The sequence below is a fragment of the Natator depressus genome, chromosome 5 (genome assembly GCF_965152275.1).
Source record: "Natator depressus isolate rNatDep1 chromosome 5, rNatDep2.hap1, whole genome shotgun sequence".
Classification (NCBI taxonomy): domain Eukaryota; kingdom Metazoa; phylum Chordata; order Testudines; family Cheloniidae; genus Natator; species Natator depressus.
In genome coordinates this window covers 118,320,924-118,336,904 of record NC_134238.1, presented here as the reverse complement: position 1 = coordinate 118,336,904, position 15,981 = coordinate 118,320,924, and the positions used below count along the sequence as shown (strand labels likewise).

General features: G+C 39.5%; 1 protein-coding gene across 1 annotated transcript in view; it reads right to left on the bottom strand.

Moving 5' to 3' along the window:
- Positions 1-3,364: 3,364 nt before the first annotated feature.
- The window catches only part of SMC2 (structural maintenance of chromosomes 2), a 33,960-nt gene continuing 21,343 nt past the window's right edge, over positions 3,365-15,981 (bottom strand). Inside the window, exons 16-25 of the mRNA XM_074953511.1 lie at positions 14,518-14,653; positions 12,745-12,869; positions 11,769-11,962; positions 11,270-11,413; positions 10,751-10,945; positions 10,020-10,220; positions 9,118-9,234; positions 6,119-6,279; positions 4,957-5,104; positions 3,365-3,693 (exon numbers count right to left, since the gene is read on the bottom strand). Of these exons, the coding sequence (XP_074809612.1) occupies positions 3,505-3,693; positions 4,957-5,104; positions 6,119-6,279; positions 9,118-9,234; positions 10,020-10,220; positions 10,751-10,945; positions 11,270-11,413; positions 11,769-11,962; positions 12,745-12,869; positions 14,518-14,653 (1,610 nt within the window). The 3' untranslated portion in view covers positions 3,365-3,504. The remainder of the gene's footprint in view (positions 3,694-4,956; positions 5,105-6,118; positions 6,280-9,117; positions 9,235-10,019; positions 10,221-10,750; positions 10,946-11,269; positions 11,414-11,768; positions 11,963-12,744; positions 12,870-14,517; positions 14,654-15,981) is intronic.

Genomic DNA, 15,981 nt, shown 5'->3' with positions numbered 1-15,981 from the left:
GGCGCATGTCTCCTGGAACAGTGGTTGAAGCATGAATGGACATATGAATCTTTAGTGCATCTGGCACATAAATATCTTGCGACGCCAGCTACAACAGTGCCATGTGAATGCCTGTTCTCACTTTCAGGTGACACTGTAAACAAGAAGCAGGCAGCATTATCTCCTGCAAATGTGAACAAACTTGTTTGTCTGAGTGACTGAACAAGAAGTAGGACTGATTGGACTTGCAGGCTATAAAATTTTACATTGTATTATTTTTAAATGCAAGGTTTTTTGTACATAATTCTACATTTTCAAGTTCAACTTTCACAATAAAGAGATTGCACTACAGTACTTTAACTATCTTGTTTTTTTACAGTAAATACATTTACAGTGCTCACTTTATTTTTGATTACACTTTGTGTTCTGTATTTAATTGAAATCAATATTTGAAAACATAGAAAATATCAAAAATATTTTAATAAATTGTATTATGGTTTAATAGTGCAATTAATCATGATTTAATCACTTGATTAATTGCAATAAATTTTTTTAATCGCTTGACAGCCCTAGTAATTATATCACTCATTACAGTAACATACAGTTTGTGTGTGACAAGTTCTAAAGGGCTATACTGCTTGAAAAACCAACATGGCAAACTGAACTGGTATTTAGTTCAGTCTGTCTTAAAAAGGGACCCAGAATGACACTGCTTCAACAGGAGAGGGTGAGGGAGCTCTACATCCAATCGTCCCATAGCTCAGGGGTTGGCCCACGCTGCTGTAAGGTGAGAGCCACCTCTTCAAATACGTTCTCCCACTTTGGCAGAGAAGGGGGAATTGAACCTGGGTCTCCCACATCTCCAGCAAGTGCTCTAACCCCTGGGCTAAAACTCAAGCCAACAGCAGCAGCAGCACCTCATCGACCTGATTTCAGAGGGTGGGTTGTGGCTCACTAAACAGAGCTAGACAACTTCCTGCAACCTGGATTGATTTAGGACACACCCCATCATCAGCATCTCACATGAGGTAGCTTTGGCAGCTCCCTGCGTTCTAAGGCACCTCTCTGTCACAGTTCACTGTATAGGGAACCTTGTCCATTGACGCAGCTACGTGGATCACAGCGTTGTTCCTGTGCTTTCCTAGGTTCCTAAAACGTTAGGTGTTGCAATGTGAAGTATCACAGCACCTAAATTGCTGCTTGGTAGCTGGTTCTCAGATTTCTAACTTTCAAAGAAACAAGATGACAGGTCTTTTTACTGTGTCAGCTCACGCAGAATTACTCGCTCCAGGGGGCTGCTTATTGTCTTCAATGATACCAGCACCTGCTTCGTTTGAACAAAGATCACCCCCGTCTACTAGCATGGCAATGTCAATCAACTTCTAGTTCTAGCTCTTTAAGCATTACAAACCATTCCTTTCAGTGAGAACTCTGTATCCCTTACTTGTTACCCTCCACACTGCACCTAACATCAAAAGCATTAAAGAGTGGGAGGAAATCTGTATTACAGCAAATGAAGGATTGGTTTAAGGGAGATGAGGATAGCAATGGTTTGTACCATACAAAAAAAAATTAAGAAGGCCCTGCTGTAGAACTGAGCTAGTGCACACTGACCTGGCCAGAAACAGGCCTAATAGATGCAGGTGAGGGTCCTTTTCTATATGCATGTAACTGGGAGCTACTCATTGAGGAACAGATCATTTTTCAGGTCATAATACGAGATGACTAAGTTCCATCAGTAACTTGGTAAACGCACAGCCAAATTGCCGCTGGAAGTACCCTTTGCCCATAGGTGTTCCAGACAGTCAACTAGGACACACTGTTATGAGCTGAGACAGCTACTATGACAAGGAAGCAAATCATAGGCAGACTTGCATTGTTTTTCCCCACCCGAGCCACAATGGATTTCTAAAACTCCACTCACTAAGCACAATGATCAGTAAAATGGAACTATTGGAAAACCAGATTAGGGCCCAACAAGAGGTGGACTGGGATTTCAGGAAGAGCAAATGAAAAAAGTTCAAAACTTGTTCCAGCTAGGTACTGCACTGTTGAAGATGCATTGACAGCATATCCAATTAAAAGGAATCACTGCTGGGACTGATACAATGAAGCATCTGGTTTTTTGCTGTTCTGTTTCTGAGGTAACAAGAGAATTTGTCCACTGCAAGGGAACAAATCTACTGATCTCCTTTCCAGATCCAGCATCTATACACAAAAAGCTCCAGAAACAACTTTAAGGGACTTAGAAGAAAACCAGATTTCAGAGTAGCAGCCGTGTTAGTCTGTATCCACAAAAAGAACAGGAGTACTTATGATCAAATGAATGTTAGTCTCTAAGGTGCCACAAGGTCTTATGCCTCCCTGGCAAAGCTCCAGGTAAGTTTTGATGGAGGGAACACCTCTTTTGAGCAGTAGTTTGCCATCCGAAGAATTCTGATGAAAGATTGTTTGATCAGCAAGATTGTTTGATCCAGAATCAAACGATTCCTGCAGAGTATCTTTCCCTTTGTTCTTGCTTAAGTCACCTCGTTAGACACTGATTTATGAACTACATAACTAACCCCAAGACGAGTCGGAGTAACATAGTTCAAGCTTATTTAAAACTTGCCCAATCATAGTCACATGCCACTCCGTTAAGTGGTTACCTACAAGGTGAGAAGAGAAACCAAAAGTGAAGGTAGGCTTCATGTTTGAGCTAAAATCATTTATTAACAACACAAACAAATTAAAATATTAACACGGCAATTTTAGCAACTGTAAGAAAGTCATGGCTTAGAAGGATAAGAAGTTACCTTTCCCGTTTTGCTTTTTTAAAAAGTCAGCAGTATAAACATTAGCATTTCATTTTTATGTTGTATTCTTTAGCAATCAAGCTTCACTCAAGTATTTTCAATTGCTTTTTGATACAACATTTAAGAACTCCATTAAGCAGTCCCTATTCTCCTGCCTTACTGAAATTTCACACACACATTTACATGATGTCAGAATACAAGGACCTGTTTCTCATTTTTAAGGAATCATGATAGAAAGAAAAAAGCAGATTTTAAAAATGGAGGAAAACACTGAATTGTGAGTAGGACACATACAGAAGTAGCAACTGTTCATGGTCAGCCCGGCTTCAGCCAGCACAATGGCAATGCTTTGTCTGAGTAGAGGACAGAGTTAGAATTTCAGGTATGAAACAAAAAAGGAAGGTACGTAGGATAAAACAGAGGAAGTGTCTAGAAATGAACAAGTGGAAAGGCAAAAGTGAGTGGATATTTAGTCCAGATTTCTCTTTAGAAAACCAAGTATAATGAGAATTTTAAATATGAATTACAATTAGAGAATATATAGAATAAAACTGGCCAGAGTATTCACCAACTCCCTCATGCTCACTTCAGGGTTTTTGGGGGTTTTTTTTTTTTTTTTAAGTTGGCCATTTAGTAATGTGTTTTATGACGACATTTCCAGTCTCTTCAACATAAAGACAAGAAACACAGGACATTCCAACAGGAAGTGCTGCAGGTGGAAGTTTGCTCTTCAAGCATCCACATAGGGTCTGGGTCTATTCTTCTGTTTTGCCTTGTCAGCTTTTTGCTGTGCAGATACATTACTTCCATTCTGTGCCTGAGTATATCGTGCCACGGTGGATACACCATCTACAAACTTGGTCTTGTAGAGGACATTTGCATTGTTGAACATCCCATCCTTCAGTGATACCACAATGAACTAAAGAAAGAAAAATGTTTCCACAGCATGAACACCATATCTGAATGTAAAAGGACAATAGAAATTTTAAAATTAAGATTGATAAAGCTTTCATAAAGTCATATAGGTATGGAAATAGTCTAAAAGCAACAGTTTAGATACATTGCTCCATTTATGCTAATTAGCTACTGTCCTGAGCAGTAGTTCTCAGGAACGTTCTGAAAATGTCACCTGAAACCATAGCAAAATAGAAACCTCCCCTGCCCAAAACAGAGAGACAAGATATAAGGCCAGTTCTAGGGTTGGGATTGTTTGATTGGGAAAAAAAATAAGGTAAGCCCCATGTATTAGGCCATCCCAAATTAAGTCCTTGATGCTGAACAAGGCCCTTTCATTTCAGATCAAACCATGACCAAACAACCTGTAACTAACAGATATGAGGTGAGCCTCCTGCCTCGTAGTTGGGAAGGGCACTTAACTCTCCCTTGTGACAGCCAGAAGATAGTTCTCTCTTCTTCAGTCCTTCCCACTTTCGTGGGTGGGTTTCACAGCAGCACTTTGCTTAGGCCTAGGCAAAAAACACTTCACGGCTACAGCTACTACAAGTAGTATGTTCAGAGCTCTCAAACTTTGCAGGTGAGAATCTAGTCTCAACAACAGGAGGAAGACAGAAACCAGACTGGGGAGTTGGGGTGAGGTATGTCAAAAACCCATACTGATTCTGTTTCAGATTGTGTGTGGTTTTCCTATAAAGGACCCTTCATGGACTACATGAACACACAGGATCACCAGAACAAACTCCTCCAGCTCTATACGTTTTCCTGCCTAAGTTGGAATGATATGAAGATTCTCTCCACTGATTCCTGGCACACTTCATAAGGGCCCAAAATAGAAGAACAGAAGCTGTACTTTTAAAGCGGGAATCCTCAAACCTCTTAAAAAAAAAAAGTGTGGACCTTATCTTAACAGATGGATTAATTCACGGACAGAAGCCTTCCCATTTGCTGCTATGTACCAGCTCTGTTGGTTACAGCAATTGGTTACAAAGAAAAACACGAGGAAAGTAATGAGTTTTACACTAGAAGGTGAGAGGAAGACTAGAACAGGACTCCATAAAAGTGTTTCACAGTTTGCAGAATCATCACTGTGACCTCCAGGTTTTAGGCCTCATGAATTCAGAATATCTAAGCACCTTACACTTCCCCAGTTGTATACTCACACTATCTCGGAGAGCAATGACCTACACAAACAGACTACCACATATTGTTATTGGCAAGATCATACCTGGGAATGTCTGAAGTGAGTGCGAAGCATCTGTCCAATGTTCTGTGTGTGAGAAAGATCAAGGGCTGCATCCACTTCATCTAAGATGTAAATTGGAGCAGGTTTGAAGAGAAGCATGGCTAAGATCAGGGACAAAGCCACCAAAGATCTAAAAACAGACCAAAGACAGTTAATTCTTTATAAGCTACAGGGGAAAAAATATTCTCCCCCCACTTTGGCTGCTCCATCAAAGCACAGTTTTGCTGCAGCAAGGGCATTCTGTGAATGTAGACAGATACTAGAAGCTCTGGAGCGGTAGGCCAGATAGCTAATACCATGGTTTGGTATACTGAAACTCAGATTTCTGCCCAAAGCTTAATGAAAGATATAAAATAACCTTTCAACATCTGACTGGTTGAATTGTTACTTTGAAGTTCATGCTGTTTTACCCATTTCCAATTGTGAGTTTTGCTACATTCTCATTGGTCTACATTGTTGCTATGTTAGCCAGTAGCTATTCTGGATGATTCTCTCCCTTCCCCTCAAGAGGGTCCTCTGCTTCCTTCACCATGCTCCCACCAACATTCTCCTAGTCCTCCAATTGCCAGATCCACCTTTAAAAGACACTGCTTAGCTTCTGGCAGAGAATGGTATTCTCTCCACAGCAACTTACTCCCCACTTTAATATGCTAGAGGGGTACAGAGCTTTCAGTGCCATGGTGGTACATCTTTTGAACCAGGAGAGGAACACATTATATCTAGGAGCCAGAGACTACAAATCAAACATGGGAATAGTATTATCAATTCCTCAGTACTATCCATTATTTTTACAGTTATTGCAACTCTCTTGTAATTAATTAATTTCACTTATGCCACTTCTCTGCAGGAGCACAGTTTATCTTAGTAGCTGTGAAAAGCAGTGTACTATTATTTAAATTTCTCTTTGTTCTTGAATGTCTCCATTATGTAGATACATAAAGGTTAGCTCAGCACTTTACATTACATGCTCTGGATGTTAAAATGTGAATTGGTAAATACATCTATATTTTATTTAAGGAAAGCAAAACCCTCTACCTCTGGGGAAAAAAGAGGACCAAACCTGTGTGGCCTATATCATCAGGACACCCTGCAAGATGGAAAGGAAAAGAAAAGCATAAGAAAAAAAAAAAAAAATCACACCAACCTTTGACCTCCACTAAGTTCTGTTAAATTTTCCTTCCAGGTATTTCCTAAGGCAACCTTGAATTCCAAACCATCTAGGACAGTTTGCCCCTCAGGGGCTGCCAGCATAGCATTGGCCCCAGGTAGAAGAGTAGAGAAAATTGAACCAAAGTCTTTGTTCACCTACAAATCAGACCACCACAAATATTTTCTAAAGGCCTTTGAATTATGAACTATTGCTGTATACTTAAACTAACAATATTATAAACAAACACTTCATTTCTGCCCCATTGAGTCAGTTTCTTTTAACCTGATGGAATTGGCTGTCCAACACAAGATTAGCATGTGCTAGATGGTGAGAAGACAGACTGTACAGAATCCTCTCTTTGTTACATAATTCAAGACGGAAACACGGTCTAGATCAGAGGTCCCCAAACTGAGGGGCACGCCCCAGGGGGCGCAAAGGACTGTTTTGGAGGGGGATGCAGCTGGGACCAGGGTTAGCCCCCACAGCGGGCAACGTGGGAGTGCCACCCAGCTCTGCTCCTGGCCCAGCTTCGGCCCCTGCCCCCAGCTGTGCCCAGCCTCAGCCCCCTTACTCCTGTCCGCGTACAGTCCCCCCCTGAAGCTGTGATCTCACTCCCAGCCCCAGCTCTGCTGATCATAGGTAAACAGACAATGCCTTAGAGTACAAATTAATGGAAAAAAGCAATAACTGGTTTTACTTTTAATCTTTTCAATTTTTTTATTTGTATTATTGTAGCACCTAGGAGCCTCAGTCATGACCAAGACCCTGCTGGACTGGGCACTGTACAAACACAGAACAAAAAGATGGTCCCTACCCCAGGAAGTTTACAATATAAACAGAAGCCAGGAGACAACAGATGGATATAAACAGACTGACCATTGGAGGAGTACAAGGGAACCAACACAATATTGACTGGCATCATAGTAGGCCAGCAGCCTAACTGTTGTCAAGTTTTCTGTAGACATCACAGCAAAGGAGTTTTAAGGAGAGATCTGAAGGACAAGTAACTTTTAATGGATGTTTATGGGGGTTAAGACACTCAGGTGCAAGAAGCAGCATAGGAGAAAGCACAAAAAAGGTACTTATTTGAAAGGGTGCTTATTTGAAAAATCTAGCAAGTGGGCAATAGAGGTTTGTACTAAGAAAGGGCACAATTATGTCTACATGGACATAAGTGTATTGCATATGCAAAAAAATTAGGGCTATCAATTAATTGCAGTAAACTCACATGACTAACTCAAAAAAATTAATCGTGATTAACTGCAGTTTTAATCACACTGTCAAACAATAGAATACCAATTGAAATGTATTAAATATTTGGATGTTTTTCTACATTTTCACATATATTGTATTCTGTGTCAAAATTGAAATCAAAGTGCTTATTATTTTTGCTTACAAATATTTGCACTGTAAAAATGATGAACAGAAGATAGTATTTTTCAATTCACCTCATACAGGTACTGTGGTGTAATCTCTCTGCCGTGAAAGTGCAACTTACAAATTTAGATTTTTTTTGTTACATAACTGCACTCAAAAACAAAACAATGTAAAACTTCAGAGCCTACAAGTCCACTCAGTCCTACTTCTTGTTCAGCCACTCACTAAGACAAACAAGTTTGTTTACACTGACGGGAGATAATGCTGCCTGCTTCTTATTTACAATGTCACCTGAAAGCGAGAACTGGCATTTGCATGGCACTTTTGTAGCCAGCACTGCAAGATATTTACGTGCCAGATATGCCAAACATTCGTATGCCCCTTCATGCTTCGACCACCATTACAAAGGACATGCATCCGAGCTGATGACGCTTGTTAAAAAATAAATGTGTTAATTACATTTGTGACTGAACTCCATGGGGCAGAATTGTATGTCCCCTGCTCTGTTTTACTCACATTCTGCCATATGTCATGTTATAGCAGCGTCAGATGACCCAGAACATGTTGTTCATTTTAAGAACACTTTCACAGCAGATTTGACAAAACACAAAGAAGGTACCGATGTGAGATTTCTAAAGATAGCTACAGCACTCCACTCACAGTTTAAGAATCTGAAGTGCCTTCCAAAATTTGAGAGGGACGAGGTGTGGAGCATGCTTTCAGAAATATTAGAAGAGCAACACTCCGATGCAGAAACTACAGAACCCAAACCACCAAAAAAGAAAATCAACATTCTGCTGCTGGCATCTGACTCAAATAATGAAAATTAACATGCATCGGGGTCTGCACTGCTTTGGATTGTTATCGAGAAGAACCCGTCACCAGCATGTCCCCTGGAATGGTGGCTGAAGCATGAAGGGACATACGAATCTTTAGTGCATTGGGCACCTAAATATCTTGCAACGCCAGCTACAATAGTGCCCTGAGAACGCCTGTTCTCACTTTCAGGTGACATTGTAAACAAGAAGCGGGCAGCATTATCTCCTGCAAATGTAAACACACTTGTTTAGCCAATCACTCAGACAAACAAGAAGTAGGACTGAGTGGACTTGTAGGCTCTAAAATTTTGCATTGTTTTGTTTTTGAATGCAGGTTTTTTTGTACATAATTCTACATTTGAACGTTCAATTTCATGATAAAAACATTGCACTACAGTATTTGTATTAGCAAAAACAACGAGGAGGTGCCACCGGACTCCTCGTTGTTTTTGCAGATACAGACTAACGCGGCTACCCCTCTGATAGTTGTATTTAGGTGAATTGAAAAACACTATTTCTTTTGGTTTTTTTATAGTGCAAATACTTGTAATCAAAAATAAATATAAAGTGAGCACGGTACACTTTGTACTCTGTGTGGTAACTGAAATCAATATATTTTAAAATGTAGAAAACATCCAAAAATATTTAAATAAATGGTATTCTATTATTGTTTAACAGTGCAATTAATCACAATTAATTTTTTTGATCGCTTGACAGCCCTAAAAAAAGGAATAAAGTTGATCTTCCATGTTTAGAAAAAACACTCTAAATGCGAAAGCTAAATCTGAAATAACGTACCTTTTGCCAGGCAATGTTCAAAGCTTCATTTTTCTTTTGGTCAAGCTCTTCAATAGTTGCAAGTATTTTAGACTTGTCATTCTCTACAATTCTTTTTCTCTTCATTAAGTCATTATACTGGTTTAATTAGAAGAGAAAATTGGTCTCAATTAACTTTGTACTGGATATGTTTGGCTGTAATCCTGTAAATACTCAGATGCTTAACTTTAAGCATGTGAATAGGCCTACTTAAAAGAGTAAACTTAAGAACGTGTGTATAACTTCTTGCAGAATCAAGGCTTTCAGTACTTTATTCTAAAATATATTCTAGAAATTTGCTACAACAATTAACAAAAGGGTGAAACTAAACCCTGAGGGACACTTCTCTCCCTCATGTGAATAGTGGTTCATTGTCATTTTTACCTATTAATTGGTACAAAAGGATAATTTCTCCTAACTGCGAAAAATGCACCAACCCTAGCCAACTACAGTGATACTAAAATGTCAATTGGCCAATTCTTCCTGAAACACCATGGACTACAGCCCATATTTTTGGCAAGGTTTTCATTTTGATTTAATACTCAATCAAGCATTGCAGTAGACATAGTAATGCTGGACTGATATACTCAGACTTAGAATGGAACTTTTTAGAAGGAAACTAACCTTTTGTCACTGAAAGTCAGGATTTTCCTGAATATCAATTGCTGATGCACAGTCAGTTAAAATATATTAGCATCCAAGAATAAATAAAATGGGTCATGCTATTGACTTCTGAATTAGACAATGTATAAAGCTTAAGCAAACCACTTTACTTCTGTGGGGCATTGAATAGTACTGTGCAGGTGATAGAAATTACACTGCCCCTAAACAAAGAGATATGCCACAAATTGTCCAGACTCGAGGTTAAAGCAAGAAATTTTTACCCTTTCTTCTGCCTCTGAAAGCATGTTCATAGCTCTCATATTGACATTTCTTCCCAACTTCTCTTTTTTTTCCTGTAGTTTCTGCAGCCTCTGGCCTGCTTCTTTAGGATTGTTAGTTTTAAAATCATACGCTGTGTTAGGCTGGCCAAAAAGTTGTTTCTCTGAAGCTATCCACTCATAGTCTTTCAACAGTTTAGCCACCTGGAAACATGCACAAACGTATACATGTTGAGAGCATTTACATGAAAAATATCAGCATCTTAAGTTGTTCTACAACATTAAACCTCAGTATACAAAATACAGCTTTATTGAGCATCAAAAGAACACTGGCTTGTATCAAGTGCTGAAGAAAAGTCAGGAAGGTCAAAACACGAGGAAAGTTTTTGAATAGGAGTTTGACCTTGTGACTTGAACTTAGATTTCCCAAATGGCAACACAATGCTCTGCCACTGTGTCTCCAAGTCAACCTTCTTTAATAGGTACTTGGTTTGTCCGACAGATATGACATCTGCTTCATTGGTTGTCTCCCATACTGACATGCTCTGTTTGCCTATGGGACAATGTATGGATAAACACTTGTGACCTTTCCCTCCTCTGAGATGTTTCTCAGAGTTCAGGATGTACCAATATAACAATGCTTATTAGATAAAGGAGAATATTTCCGTGGCCCATGGTGACTGAAATAACCACTTCTGGTTAGGAAGGCAAAGACAGGTAGAGTTCTGGGATACCTTGGCAGCAGCATCAGTAGTTTCTCGCTTGTGTTTGTTTATGTTATGTTCTAGCTCTTTAACCTTAAGCTGTGATTCATTATTTTGTTCTCTATATTTTACAGCCTCTGCAGATTTGTCTTTAATTTCTTTATCCTGAGCTGTGATTACTTCCTTTTGCTTAGCCAGCTCCTCCTGAGCTTTCTTTACAGATGCCTGGAAAACAAAGGAGACAATCACTTCTCTTTTTTAACCAATTTATATTATACCTTTATTATGAATCAAGGAAAATGACTAGAAGGAAAAAAGGGGAAAATACAGAAATTCTTTGAGGGTGAAATTCAGTCAAAGGATAAAAAGGCTGCAGAAAGGTCCTGTAGGCTATGAACTTCTTGCGTGGTGGGAGAAAAATCCATATCAAATTGAATAATCTATAGTATGAGGTTTAATAGTCTTCCTTCCCAGCTACACACAGATGGAAAAATATCAGAACCAAGTTGTCTTTGGTATCGAAAGTACCTCCAGTTTTGCCAGACCTACCTTTGTCTTGGACACCTCAGATGCCATAGCATCAATCTGATCCTGGTAGGATTTGATAGCTTCATTCACAGCCTCAATCTGTTGTTTATAGGAGGCCTGTTCTCGCTTTAGCTCTTCTAATTCCAGAACTAATGCTTCAACTTCCTAAACAGAGGACATGTTGAACATGTATTAAAAACTACACTTGAATAGAAAGATTAAATATTCAGCTTGCTTCTGAGTAAAGGCTGCGGAGGAAAGGTTGAAAGTCAATGGCGCCACAACCACAACTATAATATTGTTATAATCAGACAGCCGCACAAAGGGCGGGTGGAGCATATTTATGATTCTAGAACAAATCATGTATCACCAATTTCTATGTATGTCAATGACTACAAAATAATATCCATGTACTGAAACTGATAAGGTTTAAGAGAATCATAAACCTCCACATACACTTCTGCTCCACTGTGGCCATTTTTCAGGATTGTTAAACTTGCTACCAACAGTGCTGCTTTACCTGCTGCTTTTCTTTCATTTTTTTGCTGGAAGCATCTGCCTTTTTTTTGGCACCATCTAGCTTCTGCTGGGCATCTTTCAATTCTTTCTCACGCTCCACTTCGGCATTTTTCATTTTGTTCTCCAGCACTTTATATTTTTCTTCTGCCTTTTTTTGGATTTCCTTGGTTTTCTTTAGTGTCTCTTCACTTTCCTCTGAATCGAAAAGTATAGTATTGAACCTGAGAGTTCTTCCAGCCCAACTAAACTTCTACACACAAACTTATAATTCAGGTGTCAAATCAATTTTAACAAAGGCTTAGTACAAAAAAAGGGCTAATAAGAATTTTTACTAAGTTATGAGAGCAGCAATTTCAATGTTCCCTTGTTCATGGGTCAGTGTAAATGTTGCCCAAATACTAACAGCACAAATAAAATATATGGAGGATAAAGCAAGATTGAAATTCGTTCATTAAGTTAAACAAAATAAATAAGCTCTCCCTTTATATGCCAGATAAATATACATTTTACATACCACAAGATGAACAAATTAATTCACTGAATGGTAGTCTACCAATCTTTGGTATCCTATCAATTCCTTCACTCCTGACAGTGTTTGAGACACTCCCACTACATCTGCCTATTTCTTCCTCTTGAACCCGTATGCTTTTGCTATTCCTTCTTTCCAGATCTCCTTTATCTGTGTGAAAACTAATATTTTTCAAATAATTTCTCAGGATTCAAACTATGTATAGTGCAAATCCTAAATACAAAAAAATTAGCAACGTTAACTATATCCTCATTTTAGTCAGTCTATTGTTATTTTAATTTGTAACATCTTTTGTATTTGTTAAACAAAAATCCCTAAAAAACAAGTTGCAGGTTTTTAATGGAATCTAAAAGCTATTAGCTTTATACAATCTCAAAAGCAAATAAAAGGATTCCACTATGAATAGCCAAATAATGTCCTTCACATTTTCAGCAACTTGCTATCTCACCAATGGTTTTCTTAAGGGTGTCCAGCTCCTCTTGCTGTTTGTGATAGGCACTTTGCTGAAGTTTGGTTTGCAATAGCTCTGCTTCTTCCGATTTCATCTCCCACTGCTGCTTCAGTTGGCGATATCTTAGCAGATTATAGTAGACATAATCAGATGTATTCACGTGATAAATTACAGGCATACCACTTATGTAGGGTACATAGAGCTTTATATTTTCAAGCTATACATGAGATAAATTGACAAGTATTTATATTTCCATTTTACAATGAGGAGAATTGAGGCTGAGGATCAGCCATGAATTGGGAGTTTCTGCCTTCAAACCTCCTGCCATATCCTTTAGGATAATATGACGAACATTTACACATCTGCAATGATAAATCCTGTATAGTTTCACCAATTATGGTAGAATTCCTTTTATCTGAATGGCCTGGGGGACATCCAAAACATTTGGATAACTGGACACTCGGATAAATGCAAGTGCTATTTTAAACTGGAGTTTCATATTTTCATACTGCAGTGATGCCAGTTCCTGAGGATGGAGGAAACGGGGAAGGAAAGGAGCAGCTGCAGAGGGCAGGGGTCTCCTTGGTGCTGCTTGAGTGCTTCTTGGCACTGAGAGCCCCAGGGAAAGGAGCTAAGCATAGCCCGTGCTATTTGTACTGGTGGTTGTAGAGCTGGGGGCTGAGAGTGCCTAGTGCTGCTTGAGCACTTCCCATGAGGCTCCTGTCTTCTGCAGCAACTTCCCCGCTCCTTCTTTTCTCTCTTCCAGCCTTGGGGACTGGCATGAAATTGAAACTTAAAATAGCATGCTCATGTATATGAATGTCTGATTATCCAAAGGCTACATTGGGGGACACACTATGGCTGTGGATAACTAGGATTTTCAGATAAATGGAAAATGTTTGTGCAAACACATTAATAAGAACATAAAAACCTTACTAGAGCTACTTATCAGTGGCTTAATTAAACGGACTCCTCTTAGTGGGCGTGCAGCAACTGCACTATTTATCAAAAAGCAAATAAATGAAGATGTCTAAATGACAACTAAATCTTTTTAGCTGTACAAGAGCAGATTCTAGATGAAAGTGACATAGAAACATTAAAAACTAAGTTTGAATCTGGTTTGCTCAGTTTATTTGTGTTTTGGGAAAAATCATTAAAATGGTTGAAACAGGGTTTGAAAAATAAGTACAACATGTGCAAAGTGTACTTTATTTTTAAGGACTCTTATTTGCCTACGTATATTTCATAGAAGACCTTTAAATAAAAAGAAAGATTCCACAATTATTTTTAACTGAAATTCACACAGAAATATTTTCTAGGTAAGATCTAATTTAAATTCCCAAATAGCGAATATTTGAGGGGATACTGTTGTAATTTCAGTGTTTTTATAACTCTCACCTACTCTAATTTTATTCTCTAGAAGCTGAAATTCTGGATAGGAGTTACAGAATAGGACCACAGGAAAATCATTTGGCACTTCAGTGAATAGGAAAAGCAGAAAACTGAATACAGTTTTCAGGAAAGCACCAGTGTGTACTAAAATGCTATTTTCCCAAGCATAGCAACAATATGAGCTTTTATTGCTACTATTTTCCTGCAGATGCTCTCCAGACATCTCCTTGCCTCCCCATGAAATTGTGGAGTGAAGTGGGCACACTATTCTGGCTTTCGTACAAAACCTGATCTGATCCTTTGTGCTCCTACAGTATTATATAAATATAAATAAAAGAGAAAAAGAACTTATACAAGCGTCTATATTGTAACCCTTACTTTTCAGCAATGTTCTTTAAGCTTGCCAGCTCCTTTTCTACTGTGTCTAGCTCAGACTCCTTTGTTTTTAATTTTTCTTGAATATCTTTCATTTCCAGAAGCTTGGACAAAACAGGTGTAGACTGTGAGCGTGCACCTGATTAGTGAAAGAAAACAGAAAGCTGAGATGATTGATTGCCTACCATTAATTTCTTAAACTAAAGGATGTGTTTAAAAATTGGGCTACTCACACAGCAGACATGAGAGAACAAAACTAGAGTTTCTAAGAAAACCAAAGATTTAACATATAATATTTCTCACACAGTCAGAGACTATTTTCTGACTCTGGAACTAAAGCATGTTTATCTACAACTATTTTTCTAGATTTCCTGGAATAGTATTACTGAAATCTAGTATTACTGGACTGGAAACTCTCAATGGAACTCAATCCAACTTTTTATGCTATTGTTTAACAAGTTGGGCAAAAATAGGATACAGTAACTCCTCACTTAACGTTGTAGTTATGTTCCTGAAAAATGCTACTATATATAAAACACACACAATATAAGTTTTAAACAAACAATTTAATACTGTACACAGCAATGATGATTGTGAAGCTTAGTTGCGGTGGTGAAGTCAGAGCGTGGGATATTTCCCAGGGAATGCCTTGCTGCTAAATGATGAACTAGCACTCAGCTGACCCCTTAAGGGTTAATACATTGTTGTTAATGTAGCCTCACACTCTACAAGGCAGCACAAATGGAGGGAGGAGACAATAGATGCATGGCAGTGGCTGCAAACATTCCCTGCGGAAACTGAACCCACGCTGATGAACGCACACTATCCCACTGGGGTGCACTACTCCCTCCACTTTCCAAAGTGCCGGGGGGAGGGTGCATGTGTGCGAAAGACAGACACACACACCGTGTGCAAGTGTGAGAGAGAGAGAGAGAGACATGTAGCACGTGCGTGTGTGAGAGAGAGCGCGCGCGAGCGAGACACGCATTGCCCCTTTAAGTATGTTGACTCCACTCTAAGTACACTGCCTTTTTTAGTAGATCAACAAGTTGAGACAGCAGCAGCTGCCAGCAAGCTCCCACAGTCCTGAGCCCTGTCGTGTGTCCCCCTGCTCTGTGGAGATGGAGGGCAGGAACAGGGGGACACCCTGACATCTGTACCCCTCTTCCCCCCCGTCCCCGGCACAGCAAGCAGGAGGCTCCTGGGAGCAGCTCCAAGGCAGAGGGCAGGAGCAGCACATGACAGTGTGGGGAGGGACACTTGAACTGCCCAGCAATTGATAGCCTGCTGGGCGGCTGCTGCACAGGGAACTTAGGGGAGCTGATAAGGGGGGCTGCTGGCCCACCCTGGTTCCAGGCCCCCACCAGCTAGCTGCAATGGGCTTCTCTTCCTGCAAGCAGTGGACAAAGCAGGCGGCTGCCAAACAACGTTATAAGGGAACATTGCACAACTTTAAACGAGCATGTT